Source organism: Mesoplodon bidens (assembly GCF_964165515.1).
Source record: "Mesoplodon bidens genome assembly, chromosome: 15".
Classification (NCBI taxonomy): Eukaryota; Metazoa; Chordata; class Mammalia; order Artiodactyla; family Ziphiidae; genus Mesoplodon; species Mesoplodon bidens.
In genome coordinates this window covers 56,763,021-56,783,389 of record NC_138171.1, presented here as the reverse complement: position 1 = coordinate 56,783,389, position 20,369 = coordinate 56,763,021, and the positions used below count along the sequence as shown (strand labels likewise).

General features: G+C 46.8%; 1 protein-coding gene across 2 annotated transcripts in view; it reads left to right on the top strand.

Moving 5' to 3' along the window:
• Positions 1 to 20,369, top strand: part of SNX29 (sorting nexin 29) — a 555,171-nt gene that overhangs the window by 193,894 nt on the left and 340,908 nt on the right. For both annotated transcript variants that reach the window (XR_014017700.1, XM_081257848.1), the window contains exon 14: positions 12,563 to 12,645. Coding sequence is in view for 1 of the 2 variants with exons in the window: in XM_081257848.1 (XP_081113974.1) it covers positions 12,563 to 12,645 (83 nt within the window). In the remaining variant the exon portion in view is untranslated. The remainder of the gene's footprint in view (positions 1 to 12,562; positions 12,646 to 20,369) is intronic.

Here is a 20,369-nt window from a genome sequence, read left to right as displayed (position 1 = left end):
TGTCTGGGGTGAGGTGGGGGCAGAAGAGGGAGTGGTCGCAACCCTGGATGATGGACCTAGAGTTAGCCAGAAGGGCTTCCGAGAGAAGACGGCCTCCGAAGAGACTCTTGCAAAAGTCGTAGGTGTTCACCAGGGAGCTGGGGCAGATAGGAGAGTTGGGTCAGCCTTGGCGAGAGCCCGGCTGGTGTGGGCGCCAGTGAGGAGCTGATGGCCACGTCCCAGGGTCAGGGTAGCTTCTGTGTTAGCCCACCACCTGAGCTGCCAAGCTACTTCCGGAGGCCTGGGAGCTGCGAGAGGAGGGGTCCAGCCTGAAGAGCACTGTGTGTTGGGGTGGGGAGCAGTAGCCTGTGGGAAAGCCTGGGCCAGGCTCCCCACTGTGGCCTGGGCGTGGCACTCTGAAGGGCATCCTGTGCTTCCTACCCTGACCCTCACTGCCTGGATGCTGGCTGGCGGCCTGGGTTTTATTGCTCCAAACCTCTTGTGATGGTTTCCTGTTTCACAAAGGCAGCAGAGAGGAGTGGTCAGGTTCTGACTCCGGAGCCACACTGCCTGGCTTAGAATCCTGGCTCCGCCTCTTGCCTGCTTGTCACTGCCCAGAGAATTGCCGAGCCTCCCTGGAGGTGACTGTGTCTGTAGGTGGCCGAGAGCCTGCCTGACCCGCTTCCGCCTCTCCTCCGCTGTCAGTGCTGGGCGAGTGTTAGCTTCCAGTCAGTGCTGTGGGGAAGACAGGGTGTGAACGCAGAAGTGTCCTGTGAAAGACGATGCAGAAATACATGTGCTCATTTTAGCAACAGGCGTGAGAGGTTATATGCTCCCCAAAAGGAGGTGGGGCTGGAGTTGGGGGTCTGAAGACACTAATGGGAACGCACACAGTTTTGGGAAAATGGCTTTTCCACTTTGTGTTGTTTTGCAATGAGCTCGGTGGTGACTGTAAACACCTCAGAGCTGGGGGATTTGTGCCTCCCTTTCTGTCTTTTGTTGGTGGCAGCTTGGGACAATCATGTTTTGGATCACTTGGTCACCTAGCCATATTCTTCTAGTAATCAGGTGTGGTTATGGTTAGTGCCTACTTGGTACCCACCAGACCGTTGATTTGAGTGAGGTACCCTCGTGCCAGTGTCTGGCGGGGGAAGGCAGAATACCTGTAGGTGTGTTTCACTGCAATGTTTTGATGCCTGCAAATTACCACATGCACTTCACAGGTTCCTCGGTTTTGTTTTGAGTAATTATCCTTTGAGCAGTGCTGTCTGGGGTTGCCGGCTGTTTGTTCTGACAGTGGGGCAGGCATAATTGCTTTGACTTACAAACATTAATCATTGCAGTCACTGGAAGCCGTTGGACAGGTACTTGCCACCTCCCGATGATTTGCTTCCTTTCCTGATGCTTTTAAAGACTGCAGGGTGGCCAACAGGCGTATTTGAGGCTGGGGGTGGGAGCTGGCAAGGCTTTCTGGAATCCTAGAGTTGAGATCTGAATAGTCTCTCTGTCTCCACTGCCACGACCCCAGTCCTCCCGGTCCTGGCCGTCATCATTTCTTGCCTGGGTGGATGGTCCCAGTAGCTGCCTTCTGGTCTGACACTTGTCCTGTTTCCAGCCCACTCTTTGTTTTCCCACACAGCCTGCCATTCCCCTGCTTAACACCTTTTATTGGCTACCCTTTAAGCTTAGACTAAAGTTCACACTTTGGGGTCCCGCATGATTCCTCCCTGCTCCGGCCTCCTTGGCTTCCCTGAGTTCCAGGAACAGGCCCAAGACCCTCCCTGAGTTCCAGGAACAGGCCCGGCACTGGCCTTGGGGCTTTACCCTGACTTGTTCCTTGTGGTCCAAGGTTCGGTGATATTGGCATCCCCAGAGGGCCTGGTAGAAATGCAGTCTCAGGCTCCACCCAGACAAGCTGAGTCAGAATCCGCATTTTTGCAAGGTCTCCGGTTGCCCCCTTCCCCACTGTCTCACGGTCCACTTCCTTTAAGTCTTGCCTGTTTGTCACCTTTCAGAAAGGCCTTCTCAGATGACCCTACCTAAAATACTTTTTACTCTACATCTTTTTCTCTTGCTTCATTTATTTATTTATTTTTAAAATAAATAAATTAATTTATTTTTGGCTGCGTTGGGTCTTCGCTGCTGAGCGCGGGCTTTTCTCTACTTGTGGTGAGTGGGGGCTACTCTTTGTTGCAGAGCACAGGCTCTAGGCGTGCGGGCTTCAGTCGTTGTGGCACACGGGCTTCAGTAGTTGTGGCTCGCAGGCTCTAGAGCACAGGCTCAGTAGTTGTGGCACACGGGCTTAGTTGCTCCGCGGCATGTGGGATCTTCCCGGACCAGGGCTCAAACCCATATCCCCTGCATTGGCAGGCGGATTCTTAACCACTGCGCCACCAGGGAAGTCCCCATTTATTTATTTTGAAATTAATAGACTTTTGGGGGAGCAGCTTTAAACGTGAACAGAAAGTCCAGAGTTGCCATGTACTTCACTGCCGTCCTCCCCAGTTTCCCCTGTATTAACATCTTAAGTTGGCGTGCTACATTTGCTTCAATTGATGAACAACATGGATCCATTATTATTAACCAAAGTCCATGTTTACATTAGGGTTCACTCTTGGTGGTGGACATTCTGTGGGTTTGGACAGATGGGTGACATGTGTCTACCATTACAGTATCATACAGACGAATTTCCTTGCCCTAAAAGTCCTCTGTGCTCCACCTATTCATCCCTCTCTCCTAACCCCTGGCAACCCCTGATCTTTTTACCGTCTCCATAGTTTTGCCTTTCCCAGAATGTCATATAGTTGGAATCATAAAGTTAGTAACCTTTCAGATGGGCTTCTTTCACTTAGTATGCATTTCCTCCATGTCTTTTCATAACTTGGTAGCTCATTTCTTTTCATCGCTGAATAGTATTCCATTGTCTGGATGTACCACAGTTTGTTTATCCATTCACCTATCAGAGGACATCTTGATTGCCTCCAAGTTTTGGCAATTAGAATAAAACTGCTAAATATTGTGTGCAGGGTTTTGTGGGGTTATGTGTTCTCAGCTCCTATGGGTAAACACTGTATGAATGATAAGGGTATTTTAGTTTTGTAAGAAGCTGCCAGACTGTCTTCCAAAGTGGCGGTACCATTTTGCATTCCCACCAGCACTGAATGAGAGTTCCTGTTGCTCCACATCCTCGCCAGCATTTGGAGTTCAGTAGTCTGGGATTTAGCTGTTCTTACAGGTGTGGCTTTGGCTTTTATCGTCCTCACTGTTATCTGAAGCCTGTTCCTTGACTGGTTTGATCACCTCCCCTTTGTGAGTGTCACTTCATGAGTGTAGAGACTTAGTCTTTCTTGTTCCCCCCTCATTTCTGTGTTCTAAACAATACCTGGTACATAGAGGGTTTAGGAAGGCCTTTGTTGAATAACTTAACATACTTTCTGCAACAATCCTGTGAGACCTCAGTGTTCTTCCATTGTTTGGGGAGTAGCCGGAGCTGCAGAGAAGGACATCCACCTTGCGCACGGTTGGCTAGATGTGAAATCACTCAGACTGCAGGACTTGGACAGATGAGGGAGTCGAGGGTCAGGAATGAGTGGCCTTCGGCAGGTTATTTGTCTTCTTTGTCATTCTTACCTCTCTGTTCCTTGGCCCAAAATTGAGGATCAAAGTACCTCACAGAATAGTTGTAAGGATTAAATGAATTAAGGTATGTAGAGCTATATTAGTTATCAACTGTGTAACAAATTACCCCCAAATTCAGCAGATTAAAAGAACATATTTATTATCTCAGAGTTTCTGTGTGTGAAGAATCTGGACATGGCTTAGCTGGTGCCTCTGGCTCAGGGTCTCTCATGAGGTTGTAGTCAGGACACTGGGTGGAGCTGCGGTCATTTCAGGGCTCTGCTGGGCTTGGAAAATTTGCTTCTAAGTTCACTCAAGTGGCTGCTGGCCGACCTCATCCCTCACTGTGTGGGCCTCTTTCAGCCTGCCCAGGTGTCCTCAAGACAGGGCAGCTGGTGACCAGAGAAAGGAGGGAGAGGGACGAGCCTGAGAGCATCCCAAGTAGGTGTCATAGTCTTTTTATAACTGATCTCAGAAGTGACAGCTTCCCTGCTGTTAGAAACAAATAGTAAGACCAATCCGAGCTCAAGTCAAGGGGCGGGCGTTTGAGTTGTTTCCAGTTCTTGGTGATTATGAATAATACTGCTGTAAACATTCATGTAGAGATTTTTGTGTGGAAAAATAGAAGTGAGTTTCTGGGACATATGACAGGTGTCTGTTTAACTTTATAAAAAGCTGCTCTGGGGCTTCCCTGGTGGCGCAGTGGTTGAGAGTCCGCCTGCCGATGCAGGGGACACGGGTTCGTGCCCCGGTCCGGGAAGATCCCACATGCCGCGGAGCAGCTGGGCCCGTGAGCCATGGCCGCTGAGCCTGCGCGTCCGGAGCCTGTGCTCTGCAACGGGAGAGGCCACAGCAGTGAGAGGCCCAAGTACCGCAAAAAAAAAAAAAAAAAAGCTGCTCTGCTGTTTTCCAGGGTCACCAAAGTGTTGTGCGTTCCTGCCAGCAATGTTAACAGGGTTTCAGTTGCTCCAGATTCCCCCGGCACTTGATATTGTCATTAAAAGTTTTTAAAGCTATTTTACTAGGTTTGTAGTGCTGTTTCACCGATTTTGATTTGTATTTACCTAATGACTAATGATGATTAGCATCTTTTCATGTGCTTATTTACTGTCTATCTTCTTTGGTGAATTGTCTGTTCAAATCTTTTGCCCTTCCCCCCCTTTTATTGGGTAGTTATGTTTTGTTTGTTTGCTTTGAGAGTTCTTTATTTCAGATACAAGTCCTTGATTGATTATCCGATTTGTTAGTATTTCCTCCCCATCTGTAGCTTGTCTTCTGCTCTTAACAATGTCTTTCACAGAGCAAATCCAGTTTAACTTTTTTTTTTCTATTCTGGCTCATGCTTTTGGTGTTAAATCTAAGAACACTTTGCCTAACCCCAGGTTAGGCATGAAGACTTCCTCAGTTTTTATAGTTTTATATGTCTTCCAGTTTGAGTTAATATTTGTATAAGATGTGAAGTATTAGTTGAAGTTTACTTTTTGGTGTATGCATGTCCAGCTGTTCCCAAACTGTCTGTTGAAAAGACCATCCTTTTTCCTGAATTGCCTTTGTACCTTGGTTAAAAATTATTTGGCCCTGTTTGTATGAGTTTATTTCTGGACTCTTCTTTCTATGGGTTCTAAATCTGTCATTTGCCTGTACTACATTCCTTGATTGCTGTAGCTTTATAGAAAGTCTTAAAATTGGGTAGTGTGCATCCTTCAAATTTTGCTTCTATTTCACGATGATTTTGGCTACTATACTTTTTTTTTGGCCTTTCTATATGAATTTTAGAATCAGCTAGTGGATATGTATAAAATATCCTGCTGGGATTTTTATTGGACTTGCATTCAATCTATAGATCAGTGTGTTGACATTTTAACTATTTTGAGTCTTACAGTCTGTGAACCTGGTATTTACATTGACGTAGCTCTGTTTTGATTTCTTGCATCAGTGTTTTACAGTTTTCAGCATACAGATCCTGCGCATGTTTTGTTGGATTTACACCTGTGTATTTCATCTTTTGGAACTATGATGAATGATTCTTTTTATAATATTGCTTTCTAATTGTTCATTGTTAATATGTAGAAATACAATTAATTTCCATATTTGACCTGGAAAAAGTCACTTATTTGTTCTGGGATTTTTTTTGTAGATTCTTGGAATTTTCTCTGAAGAAATCAGGTCATCTGCCAGTGGGGACAGTTTTAGTTTTCCCTTCATTCTGCACGCCCTTTAAAAAGAAACCTCGTTTCACTGGTTAGAACCTCCAATACTGTGCTGAATAGGAGAGAGAGGCAAGAGAGACTTCCTAGCTTTGCTCTCGGTCCCATGGGGAAACCATTCGGTCTTTCACCACTCAGTATACGTTAACCTGTAGGGTTGCTTTTGTTTTCTGCAGGTCTGACCTTACTCTTCATACCTTGTTTTTTCTAGTGTGCTAGTAAAGTGTGTTGACGGCATATTAAATTTTTTTCTCCTTATTTCATCGTTCAGAAATAAGCCCTGTTAACATTGTGGTATATATATATTTCTAACGCAAACATATACCAATAAATATACGTGAGGGATTACAGTAAATATACTTTCTTTGTACTCTGCCACATTCATGTAATGGTGTATTGTAAATGTTCATCTATGTTAATTAACATGCATATTCATCCCAACTTCAGCAGCTTCATAGTGTCCTATTACTGGTGGATACACCATAATTTATCTCTTTACTCCCCCAGTGTCAGACATTTAATTTGTAACCAGTTTCTTTCTGATAACATTCACAACATCCTCATGTGTATGTTTTTTTGTTTGTTTGTTTTTGGGTTTTTTTTTGCGGTACGCGGGCCTCTCACTGTTGTGGCCTCTCCCGTTGCGGAACACAGGCTCCGGACATGCAGGCTCAGTGGCCATGGCTCACGGGCCCAGCCGCTCCACGGCATGTGGGATCTTCCCAGACCGGGGCACGAACCCGTGTCCCCTGCATCGGCAGGCAGACTCTCAACCACTGCGCCACCAGGGAAGCCCTCATGTGTATGTTTTGAGCCTTTTGCTCCTTCTTATTTCCTGGGTATAGTTTCCTCAAAGTGGAGTTGTTGGGTCAAAAGGTATACAGTTCTTGAGGCTGTTGATTCATATTTGGAAAAAGCTCACCTCGGACCAACTGCTTACATTTGTGAGATGTCTGCTGATGGGCAGCAGAAGCTGTGTAACCCTACAACAGTTCCTTAACCTCTGAACAAAGCTTGCTGATCAGGAGAATCCCGTTCACATTTGCACAGCTGTCTGACCAGCCGAGAGATTCTGCAGACCCGTGCTTATCCGCCCTCATTTCCCAATGGACTCTTTCAAGGCTTTAAGTTTTCAACTTTATTCAGTTCATTTAATTCCCTAAATTTATATGAACCCACAAGAGACTTTGGATTTATGGGACATGGGTTGGAATCCCAGGTGTGTGTGTATGTTGTTTCACTCTGTGGGCCTCAGCTTTCCTATCTGCAAAATGAGCCCAGTTAAAACCAACCTTGTGAGGCGCTGTTGATCCACTGAGACCAAGTATGTGGCAGGGAGGAGGAAGGATGGCACGGACTTGGAGATGCTTAAGTGCAAATTGTGGCCGTGCCTTGTGTAGCTGCATGAACTTTTTGATTGACTGCTGAGCCTCTCTGAGCATCAGTTCCTTCATCTGTATAATGAGAGTAATAACTCTTGCAGAGTTGCCATGCAGGTTGAACGAGAGCACGTTGTGTCTGCAACACCTTGAACGTTCAGAGCCCCACTTGGAGGCAGATATTCTCGTGTTGTGGGTAGAAAAGCGTATTTTATGTAGGGAGGTTTTGAATGAGGCCCCAGTTTTACCCGTAGGAGGTCTTGGCACTGAACTGCTTCTCACTTCTTAACTCACACAGAGGGATTTCAAGGAGGTATAAACATCTCAGATGCCCACCTCTGCCACAGTCCACGTGGGCAGTGTTTTTCTAACATAGACGTGGTTCTTTTCCACTGAGATTTCTCTCCCGTTCATAGAGGGTTGTGCCCAAGGTGAAAATGCAGCATTTCACAAACTGTGAAGTTTGAGGAGTTAGTAGGTGGTCAGTGTACATAAATATATTAAAGGCTTGAGGAGCCCTGGGGAGGAGGGGGAGGGAGAGGGAACTTTCCTAATGTTGATTAGCGCCATCGTTTCCTAAACGTATTTAACTCTACTGTCCCGTCCCTGTCTGAGAGCCCTTTGTCATCCCCGGGAACACAGTGTGGGAAGTACACTGTAAGAAAATATCTTCTCCTTATACCCTTATTTTATCTAAAGCAAAGATTCTCTTTCTCAGATCTGTCGCTGTGCAGTGCCTTCATGTGTACCGCCCGTGTTACTCATTCCTTAATATTTGTCTTTCAGTCCGGTCCACTCACTTTTGAAAGCCTTCACATTTCTTTCCAAAGGATTCTTTATATCACTGCCATTAATGGAAAATCGGTTTTTAAAAAACATACCGGAAGAAATGCTTAAGTGTTAAAATAGAAAAAGTTTTGTGAACCCCTTAAATGATCTCGGGCATGTACCATGTTTGGGAGATTCTGTTTTAGTTCATTCTCTTGGCGTTTTTTTCTCCTTTCATTGAACTGCGAGGAAGTTGGATCCCACTGCCCTTCAGGGTGGAAAGAAGTGGATGGTTACTAAAGAGATGGCGGGGAGGGGCGTTTCTGCAGGTTTACCTTCCCTAGTGGTGTTGGATTCCCACGTAGTTGCCTGGGCCACGAAATAAAGACTGGACCCCATCCCCATCCCCCCTTGCCCCATGGCTTTCTCATCTTCAGCCTTGTAAAGCAGTCGCTGAGGGCATCCCCTGTCCACATCCTCCTTTGAGGCAGATGTGGAAATTGCAGCTGAAAGGCTAAATCCTTGGGGAGAGCCCAGCCGTTCTGAGCACTGACAGTTCCTTTTCAACAAAGCACCCCTTCCCGCAGCTTTTCTGGATGGTTTTCCAGATGGAGTGTTAGGATTTGATTAAAAGACTCCGTTGGTTGCAGAAAGAGCCAGGTGTCATGGGTGATCACTTGGCCTGTGTACACCCGAGAGCCGGGGAGGGGGACACCGCGTGAAATGGAGAAGAGAGTTGCCCTAAGATGTGGCTCACGGGACTGCAGCCATCTGTGCTGCCTCCCGCAGAGGTCTCATCCTCCCAGGCTCGTGGAGGTGGGCGGTGCCTCCCCCCAGAGGGGAGCAGGCGGAGGGGGGGCCTTGCCCCACAGCAGCCTCATCGTCCCTCTTAGCATTTTCTTTAAGTGTACAATTTCAAGAGACCAGGCAATGAAAGTGTTCTTTGGTTTTCAAACATTATTTTGTTATGGACAATTAGAGAACATAGCTGAACAACAGCAACCAAAAAAGTTAAAAGTCAGAGCCCTGTGACTTCACTCAGAGATGAGTCTGGTCAATCCCACCTGTGTGTGTAGCCTCCCGGGCTCTGTGACTCTCACTTTACCACACGTGTGTGCTCACATGTACACACACACACACACACGACACACACACACACACACACACACACGACAGGCACCCAGGCTCTGAAGCTGGACTGCCTGGGCCTGTGGTGGGTGCTGATGCCTCGGGGCCCTGGGCAGGGTTTGGTCCGCTCTGCTCACCTTGCCTCTCGCCTGTTCAGACCGACGGGCACCCGTGATGTGACTTGTGCTGGGTTGAAGACTCCTGTTGGGATGAGCCTCAGCCACAGTCCCGATCTCATTCACACACTTGGGGGGTTTCTGAGGCCTTTCACAGTCAGGATGCTCTGAAGTATTGACCCATCCTGTTGTATCATGAGGTGGCAAATAAAATGGCATCTTATTTGATCATCAGGAATGGTACATTCTATATGGTTCCTCTGTCTACAAATTAAAGTCCTGTTGCTGGTTGCAAATTAGTCGTTCAGAGCCTGGGAATTATTTTCTTGGGCCATTAACATGTTATGTTTTTAAAAAATACCTTTTGGTGGGACCACAACTCTCTGGTTGGCCACAGCTCCCACCCCTCAGACCCTCTTGTCTTATGCCTGGTTTGTGTTACTCAGGGTCCTCATCAGTCTGCCTGCTCTGGTCATCTGAGTCTGTATCCCTTTGCAGATTGTCATGACCATCAGTTAAAATACCAGGCTGGAGAGAACTACACACACGATGTGACCGTGTCGGAGTCCTGGATTTGCCATCGGACTGTAGTTACGGAAGATGTAACCATTGGGGGAGGCTGGGCCGAGGGTATGCAGGATCTCTCAGTAATATCTTTCCAACTTTCTGAATCTATAATTACTTCAAAATAAAAGTGAAAACATAAAAGGCCTCATCTTGCCTGGGGTCAGGAGCTAGTTGCCTCTTTGGGGCGGTCAGTGTACCCTCCAGGTGTTTGCGGTTGAGTCAGGACCAGTTCTACTGACCTGAAAGTTCATTTCCCATAAAAGGCAAACAAGTTCATTGGCACAAAGTTGGCTGGGATGAATTTATGGTTCCTAAAGATGTCCGTCCATGGTATATTCTCCACAACATCTCATCATTTTGTTGGAAGTTGGATTTGTATTAAAGTTTTTGGTCTTTGTCTGTTAGGTCTGATATTTAGATAGTCGTAAGATGCTATTAAAAGATGGCTCCAAACCAGAAGAAAAGCAGCCACTTGAATATCTTAGTGCTGGCTACAGAGTTGAAGATGAACTAGGCAGCTGAGGGTGGGCCTGGATGGTGTGAGCAAGCGAGCTGAGACCTGGCAGCCAGACACGGACCCGACCCACTTGTCAGTCTGCCTGAATGAACCTGCCTCTTCTGCCTCTTGGACAACATTCTGCATGAACCGTTGTTAAATTAGGCCGTACAGAAATGCACATCAGTTGCTTTCTCTCCCTTGTTTTAAGGTAATATGTGCCTGGAATTCACATGTGGGGATTAGGAGTAGGTTGGGATGAGTGACAAGATCCGGCTTAGGGGATCCAAGAAAACCAGCTGTACCAGCATGTCCGTCAGGAAGTGTGTTCCCTCCCACAAACCTTCTCAAGACTTGTTAGTTGTTTAGCTTCGGACGTTCACTCTTCGTATCACAGAGAAAGTGCGGATAGAAACATCTGTGACAGGCTATCTAGGAGGAGGGCGATAATTAAGGGACTCCATGTTTTACTTTCTCTCAAGCTTCTGAGATGAATGCACAGACCTCAGGCGACACCTAAGTATATGGTAGTGTCTGCAGTTGGTACTTATGTTCTTTCTGACAAATACAGGGCAGAAAAGCAAAATACAAACAAAGTGCTCTCTCTGTGGGCTGAGGTATAGTCAGATGCATCGAAGACAGAGAGAACCTGTGATGGGCAGTCTGCAGTTTTTCCACTGAGCAAATGTGTGGCATATTCGTACCAAGGAATGGCATCTCCATCCATAAATAGATGGAGTCATAAGCTTACCGTGGTGAATTGTTAAATGAGACAAGCCAGTAGCAGAAAAATTTATAATAGGGTCTGGTTTCATAAAGTAAACTCTGTTTAAGTGTGTCAGGTTTGTAGTGACTGTGAGCATGGAGGAGGCGTGAAATGTGTGTACCAGGTATTTAACGTTGGTTACCATGGGGAAGGATGAGTGTGACAGTAAACAAAGGAAAACAGACTTCAAACAAAAAAATTTAGAAGAGTGTGAAAGGTGTTTCATCTGTGAATAATTATATACAGTGTGTGTGTGTATGTGTGTGCATGCCTAGAGAGAGAGCTGATAGGACAGATAGAAAAATGATAGTGGGGTTTATTTCCAGGTGTTGAATTTTTAGTGGATTTTTTACATTTCTTCTTAAATGTGTTCTGATGGCTTGAGTATTTTGCAATGGGCGTTTTATTTTTTATAATCATAAAAGACACCCAATCTTAAAGCTCTTTTCTTTGTGAGGAAATATTCCAGCATGTGTAAGAGCACACAGGCTCAAGACCTTGTTGGGGGAGGAGCAGGAACAGAAGATGTGGAAGAGGCACCTGTCTCTGGGGTAGCCAGTGAGAAACCAGTTCTGAATCCCAAAAGAGACAGAGAAGAGCTCTTCTGGGCCTCGGAGGCAGAAAGACCTGGGCTTGTGCCTGGGCCGTGTGCCTTACGTATGACCTTGGCATTGGCCATGTGACCTTTTCCATGCCCCAGTTCCTCTCCTGCAAAATGAGGAGAATTCTACAGGGTCGTTGTGCCTGACATATCGTTAACATTATTCAGTGTTACCATCGAATGAAGAATGGGTGAATGAATACACGTGTGCTTGATTCAGTGAGGTCACATATGTAAAGTCTGAGCTATGTGGGTAAATACTCAACAAATGGTAGTTTCCTCTCTGACCCTCATGTCCTGTTCCGCAGCTGGGGTACCTGGGGAGTGAATTTAGTAGAGTGGGGTCTTGTCATCGCCTGAGTTCCATGTTTCATTCTGCAGTCTTACATGGGGTGCCGCTGGAGTTGGTCAGCCGCTTCTCATTATACCTCACTTTCCTCATCTGTAAAGTGGGTGTTGTGATAATATATATCTTGGAAGGATTAAATGAGATACATAAAGACTTCACGTGATGCCTGGCAAATAGGAAGTTTTCAATACATGTAGTAGTTAATAAAAATACTGAGTGTTCCCCAAGTAAACAGTACCTATTATGTGCTTCTGTAAATGGAGAGGATACTACAGAGTGCCTGGCACAGAATAGGCATCTAATAGATTGATTCAAATAGCCTGAGGGCAACACATGTCAGCATCCTGAATCTGTGGGCACTGCAACCAATTAATGCTTATTTCCATCACGAATGAACAGTTCTCGAAGGCATTCTGCAAACGTGCCTTTGCTAACATAGTCTTTTCCAGCGATGATCTCTAAAACAGAGAATATATTAATATTTATAAGATGCACATTGTGTATTTTTCTTTACACAGATTCTCCTCCTTCCTTGGGTCTAAGTTGCCAATTTTTAAATATATTTTTCTAACATTCTTGTACCTGCAGAGAAAACGAAGTGCTCAAAGTCCAACTGAAGAAATACGTGGGAGCTGTCCAGATGCTGAAAAGAGAAGGTCAAACAGCTGAAGGTGAGGGCAGACGGAGCCTGGGTGGGGAGGGGGCTACACCTTTTCATCTTCATCACCCCCTGTGCCTGGCATAGCAGACACTCAGCATGGGATGAGTGCACGTGCAGATGAATTAGAAGAACGGGGCTGGCTAGGGTTCCAGAAAATCAATTAAATGGAAAACCCTGCTCTGTATTCTTGGTAAATGCATAATATTATAAGACTTACTTGCCAGATTATTAGCAATACTTGTATCAATTTGTGTACTTAGGGAGTTTTATGTCCAGAGTCTTGAAACATTTGCAAGGTAGTGAACCTTCAGCATGATTAAGTCACATCAGGCCAGGGGTGAAAGCAACAGAAGGCCAGAGTGGCAGAGAATCAGAGCTATGGAGTTAGGCTGATCAGGCGCCAACCCCAGCTCTGGTTAAATTTCTTAATCTCTGTGTACCTCAGTTTTCTCATCTGTAGAATAGGGTTAGTTGACAGTGCCTACCTCATGAGGCGGTCCATGTAGACATCTTAGCATAATGCCTACATAGAGTGAGTACTGAGTAGATTTTAGCTATTATTATTAATACTCTTAATCAGAAATACAAGTAGATAGAAAAATGATCGTTTGACCAAGATCTCACTAAATAAAGTAGTGCTATATGCTTCCTCCCTGTGCAGTTTGCCTGCACTTTAACTGTCATGACTCTACTAAAATGTTTCTCAGGTCAGCCTGAAGAAGGGATAGTTAATTAACTTTGGCTCAAGGGTCTTGCAAACTTCAACCAACTGACCATTACAAGATTTTCTTAAAAATGAGCTCTCAGAGTGTGGACATTTTAACAGAGAGGTGGATGCTCCACACTCACAGGTCTTGGGAGTCAACCAGACCTGGATTTGACTTCAGGTGCACCCTCCATGACTTGACCTCTTAGAGTTACTTTGCCATCTGGAAGAGGAAACGCCACACCAGTGTAAGAGGAAATCACACCAATGTCACGAGGGCTGTTGTGGAGATTTTCCGAAACAATGACTGCAAAGCTTCTACTATGGCACCCGGTGTATAGTTGGTGCTCAGTCAATGGTAGTGATTTTTCTGTGTCAGAGAGAGAGATAAGATTGGAGTCCGGATTTGGCTTGCATAGCAATATCATAAAGACTTGAATTTTCTTGGGAGCTTTTGTACTTGATCAGGTTCAACATGTTGATTTTTTTTTTTTTGGATAACATACCTCGCCTCATTCCTGCTAGGTCTGAAATAGTTACCAGTCTGGGGGTTACCTTTGCAGAGTGAATCGTGTCTTGCTGTGAGGGCTCATCACCCTTTTCATACAGATACTGCTCGTGTGTCCCGGAGCCCATCTCGTTACGTGGAGTTATGTCTGCCCTGGCCTTCTGCCTTTTCACTTCTCATCTTTGTTCCCCTAGCACCTGGCCTTTACAGTCGTTCATTCCATTCACTGTATGTTTTGAATGAATAGTATATGTTTAGCCCTTTACCCTTTCCAAGCAAGTTCAAGTATATTCACATTTGATTCAGTAACGCTGTGATGAGTAGGTATTTTCCCTCTATTTAAAAAAATTCATTATTGACTGCTCAGGAGAGCTTAAGGGGGCTTGTCCATGGACCTGGGGTGGAAATGAACTTGGGTTATTTTCTTCCAAATCCCTCTTCTTTGCCATATGAAGTTCTTAAACTAGTGTACAGAGGCCTTTCCTGGGGCGCCTGTTAAATATGCTTCTTCTCAGGAGATCTGGGTTGAGGCTCAAGATTCACACGTCTAGAAACGTGACTCTCCTGCAGCTGATCCGTGGACCACGCCATCACCTTCTGAGAAATCTACACTCTACCCACACAGAGCTTTGATTTGATGCAGTAAGAAAATTAAACCAGGGGGTGTGGGGGAGCACCACTGGGCTTGCATTTGGTTTAAAAACCACAGTACTATAAAGTACATTTCTGAGTAGGAGCATTTTTGGAGTGAGTCCCCCCAGAATGGGTACACAGAACCTACAGCGTACAGAATGGCTTCTCACGGCAGCCAGAGTCCCTTTTCCTAAGACCCAACCTGAATGCTCTGAGCCAAAGCTAGGTATGAGATAGCCCTTAAATGGAACAGAGCGGAGATAATGAAGCACATTTTGCTCTTTCTTTGCTGTCCCTTACCCCTCCGTTTCTTACTGGGTCGCTTAAGACCATTTACCTTATCTGTGAGTCATCCTTAGTGGGAGGTCTTTATGAAAGCCCTCAGATGCAGGCACAAACTGACCGATGCCCTGCGTTTGCTTGTTTAAGTCCTGCAGTTTATTCCTTCTTCCACTTAAGTACTATTCGTGAGCACCAGCTGTATGCCAGACACTAGGAAGCAGCCGCATTTAAAGGCATGCTTTCAAAAATTGCACTCTGGCCTTTCCAGAGCTTTTGCCTAATTTTTAAGTGTGTCATCTACTACTCAAAGGAATTGAGACCCATTCCTCAACCCCAGCCAGATGCTGACTCAGTTTGTTGAAAACTACTGAGTATGTGCCCTGGCCAGGTTGGGGTGCCCTTGTCAGGCTTTGGTAGCTTGGGGTGTCCTGGCCAGGCTAGGGGGGGCTTGGGGTTTCTGGGGAGTTGGAGGAGCAGGGGCAGGGAGAGGTTGGAGAGGGAGAGTCCGTTCTTTCTGATCCATGATTTCCTTGGCTCCCGATGCTAGGTGGACACAGAGATGTGTAGTGTACTAGCTTCCCAAATTCTAGGTGGGAATTCAGAATGCATTTTCCACAAGAGAAACCTTTTAGTTTGAGGATATAAAGATTTTTCTGTCTTTTGGATGACAGATGGTTTATGAAACTGAGCTCATCAGTAGGGAAAAGAGTGAAAAGTCATTTAAGCCCCAAATGCCTTCAGGGTTGAATAGATGGCTGAGGGCTATATTGGGATCGTTATATTCATAGTTGTTGTGGGAAGTACCTTCAGGATCAAGGAAAAAAAATCAATTTAAAATGGACCTTTAGAATAGATTGTTGACAAACTTTAAGAGCTTAGTAGGTAGCTTTGTTTCAGTTCTGAGGTTATAATTAATCATGGCTATTCTTTCCCCCAAATTCTCTATGAAACACCGATGTAGGAATCAGACAAAAAGTGATCAAAATAACATTTTTTAAAAATTTATTTATTTATTTATTTATTTTTGGCTGTGTTGGGTCTTCGTTTCTGTGCGTGGGCTTTCTCTAGTTGCAGCGAGCAGGGGCCACTCTTCATCGCGGTGCACGGGCCTCTCACTGTCGCGGCCTCTCTTGTTGCGGAGCACAAGCTCCAGACGCGCAGGCTCAGCAGTTGTGGCTCACGGGCCTAGTTGCTCCGTGGCATGTGGGATCCTCCCGGACCAGGGCTCGAACCCATGTCCGCTGCATTAGCAGGCAGATTCTCAACCACTGCGCCACCAGGAAAGCCCCCAAAATAACATTTTTATTACTGTCAGTTGACTGGCAACTCCAGCTTGACCTGAAGCCAGAATCACACTCCCCAATACACTGCTTCCCAGGTGTAGACCCAGGGACCCCCCTGTGAGGCATTGTTGGATCTGCAGAATTACACTCACCCAGCGGGGACCAAGAGGGAAGACAGTCCGTGGAGGTGTTTCCCTTTTTAATACATCATCTCCATTTGACTGAGGATCTCACCAGTCAGGTAGGAGGTGGGGAGTGAGGCCCAGAGCATATTATGTTGGATGTCTCCCCATGGAAACATGGCCCAAGGTGGGGGCCCTTCGCTAAGAGCTGTGATGACCGCAGCTGCTGGTGCCTCCTGAGGGAGAGGCCAGGGCAGTGGGGCTGGGGCAGGAGTATGGGTCAGTGAGTGGACACCTGTCCATCTGGAGAAAGGCTGTGTCCGTGGAAGGAAGGCTTATTTCACCTGTAGCTGCGACCGTTCTCCAAGGGGGTCACTTCATCCTAGTCCCTGTACATGTCCCCATGAAAAAGGTAGTCACGGCCAAAACGTTTGGGAAACACTGTGCATTCTACATTCTTCTTGCACGTCATGATGGATGTTAGTGAATGAATGACCTCTGTGCCAGAGACACTGAGCACTGCCCGGGGCTACTGACTTAGAGGCCATGTAACTTTCTGTGCCTCAGTTTCTTTCTCTGTAAAAGGGGAATTGTAATAGTACCTTCCTCATAGGGTTCTGGGGGAAGATGAGATAGATTAGTACACGGAAAGCATTTAGAATAATGTCTGATATGTAGTAGCCACTCAATAAATGTTATAATTATTATTATCACTATTTTTACTATCTCACTTTACCTCTCCTGGCCCCTTTGAACAATTGTAAAATTAGGATTTATTAAAATAGTATATACTTTATAGGTTGTTGTTGTGGGGATTAGCTGTTAAGAGGTGTAATTCAGATAACATGCTGGGATCTAGAAAATGCTGTGGTGGACAGAATGTTGGTCCTCCAAAGATGTCCATGTCCTGATCCCCAGAATCTGTGAATATACCCCTTACATGGCAAAAGGGACTTTTCGGATGTGATTAATTTAAGGATCTTGACATGGAGAGATTATCCTGGTTTATCCACATGACCCCAGTGTAATCACAAGGGCCCTTATAAGAGAAAGGCAGGAGGGTTGGAGAGGGAGAAGGAGTGACAACAGGAGCAGAGGTAGGAGTGATGCACTTTGAAGGTAAAGGAGGGGCCACAAGCCAGGGAATGCGGGCATCCTCCAGGAACTGGAAGAGACAAGGAAACAGGTTCTCCCCTAGAGCCTCTGGAAGGAATGCAGTCCTGCCGACACCTTGAGTCTAGCTTATAGGACCCATTTGAGCCTTCTGACCCCCTGAACTTCAAGATAGTAAATTTGTGTTATTTTAAGCCACTAAGTTTATGGTAACTTGTTACAGCAGCCATAGGGAGCTCATATAAATATTCAGTTAAGTCGAGGTATTGCCTTAATCATTGATGGACATGGGGATCATCTAATCATCTTATGGAGCTTGTGGTGGGAGGTTGATGTCTTAAAGGTTGGTTTTCTTGGTCAAAGGTCACCTGGTGGACAAACTTGGGACCTCAAGGGAGAGCTGTGGTCTTTGATTTGCAGCCACATCTGGGACAGGAAGGCCCACCACCCCTCTGCCACACCCCTTTGTGCAAGGTGTGTTTGGCCAAGACAGGGAAGTCCTTGTCCCAGGTCATGCTCACCCCACCCGGGGGTCACTCATGTCAGCCCTGGTGGATGACTCCTGTCACCAGCCAGCTCTGGACATTGGAGACAGAGCCTCCAGAGCTGTATGGTTGTGGCCTTACTGTCCAGTCGACCCTTGGTGTTACTCTTTGGGTGTGGTCATTGTTGCGTGTGCAGCTGGGGAGTCTGGGTTCTCTGAGTGTCCCGCGGTGGGGGTGGGGCTATTCTCATGAATGCTTTGCTGCATGTTGGGCTTCTCCCAAGGAGCATTTGCCTGTGAGTTGGAGCTTGCTCTCTGTATTAAGGAAAAGGTTCTCCTACCAGGGGCAGCCGAACCTGGGATTCCGGAAGTGCATGAGCCTGCCCTTGTCACACGGCTCCGGTTGCCTCTCCTGTCTGCCTGTGAATGGTGGACATCTGTGGCCTCGTGGTGTCAGGTCCCACGTGCTCCAGTTTTCATCAGACCAGCGTCCTTGCTCAGGGTCAGCCCAGTAAGGTAGGTGAGACTCCACCCTCCGTTCTGCACTTGACCTCAGCTGACTGGCTCCAGCTGGGTCTCAGGACTCTACTAGGCTGTCAAGGGTTCTTTCTTTCCTGTTGGGCCTGGAAGGCTGGGGCCACTGTGGTTACCTTGTCTCCAGGTGGAGCCTGGGTGTGAGGCCGTTACACGGAGAGAGAAGCTGGGCCGAGAGGCAGAGAGGAATCAGGGGCTGATTGTGTCCTTCGAGCCCCTGAATCCAGCATTGCCTGACGTGACTGTTCAGCCCTGAACGTACTATTAACAAGAGCAGTAATTCACCAACCTCCCCTGCCCCTGTTTTTGAGCTTGAGTTGGGTTTCCATAGCTTTTATGCTCCATGGCAAAAAATTAGTTCCTTACTGGGTGCAGAGTCCCTTCTGTCTTCATGAAGCACTGTTATTTCTCTGGAGTCTTTCCCAATCCACAGTGTCTGTCTCTGTGGTGTGAGGCCCTTCCTCCCGGCCGCCCTCCGTCTCATTAGGTCCACTCCACTGGCATCACCTGTCCTGGCCACCGCAGTCCTGTTCCATGGTGATGGATTTTAACACTGCAAGTGCTTGTCGGCATCGTCATTTAATTCATCTGCCGTAGGCTCAGGGGCAGAGGGAGAAGAAATGGCCTGTTGCTGGTGGCAGTCAGAGTAATCGGCAGTGAGGGTAGGAGATCCAGTGGGAGGAACTTGACAGATGAGGGAGGCTTGGGAACAATTTTAAAAATTTACTCTGAGAAAAAAAAAGAAACAAAAAAAGGAAGTCATCAACCTGTCTCACGTGTCATGTCTCTGCCTGCGTGTGGCATGCCCACTGCTGCCCACTCCACTGCTGCATGTGCTTCATGCCCTCCCCGGGGTCTCAGTTTCCCTGGGCTCCCAAAAGTGGGGAGGGACAGTTGAGAAGCCTAATTCTGTGAAGATGGACGGTCATGGGCAAGAGGATTCCTGGATCTGGCACGTTTCAAGGGTGCGTGCGGTGCTGTGTACCCTTTAATCCTTCAGTCTCAGTCACCGCAGGTGTTGGCGCCTCCCCTCGGGTGGCCGCATGTTCTTGCCCGCTGTGTGCACAGAGGTGGAGATGTCTTTGTTTGAGGCAGGCTGCTTTGGTTGCAAGGAAAGCAAGGTCATGAGTCTTGTGTGTATGTGTCTGTGTCTGGTTCTAGTGGGATAAGCATGGGACCTCGTGGAAACACTGATAAGATCTCAACACTCCGCTGTTTAAAGCTCAGTCCACGCTTTCTGACCATGGCTTGCGGTACTTGGTGTGATCTAGCTCCTCCCTGCTTTCAGGCCCCACCTGCCCTCACCCTCTTGTTCCGTCTCTCGGCCCCGGCCACACTGGGCTTGACTGAGTAATCCATCAGGGCCTTTGCGCTTGCTGTTCTCCTGCTGGAAAGCGTCTCCCTCAATCTCTGAATGGCTGATGCCGCCTTGTCGGGCAGTTTCTGTCAGCTGTCACCTCCCCTGACCCCCCTGCCTCTCCTTCCTTCTTTGTCCCATTACTTCCTTTATCTTCATCACAGCACCTTTATCAGTACCTCACAGTATCTGGTTGTTTATTCCCTTCCTTGTTCACTGTTTGTGTTCCACCCTGCAGTGTACAGTCCACAGGAGCAGGGACCTTGCCTGTTGTTCTTCCCGGCTGTGTTCACAGTGCCTCGCACAGTGCTTGACCCAAGGGATGTGCTCCATAAAAATTGATAACACGAATGAACAGAAATCCAAGAGGAGCTATTGTAGGACCTGGCCTCCTGGCATTTGGGTGAGTGAAAACCCACGGCAGCCAGGGAGAGCTCAGCAGTGGGCGAGGTCACGGGTCTTCGTTCTAGGGCTACAGGTAACGTGCTGTACCCTGTGTAACCGCTTCCTTCAGTTGTGCCTCCAACCAGATTCTTCGGATCACATATAGTTATGGCTCCTTGTGACTGCAGTTAGCACATGACTTTGACTCTTCCAGGGTTTCATCATTCAGAGCTCTTTGGATGACAAGAGTCATAAAGTCCAATTCAATCTGTTTTAAATGAAAACAATGGAAGTCCAGGAGTGCCTGTCTTCAGGAATGGCTTGATCC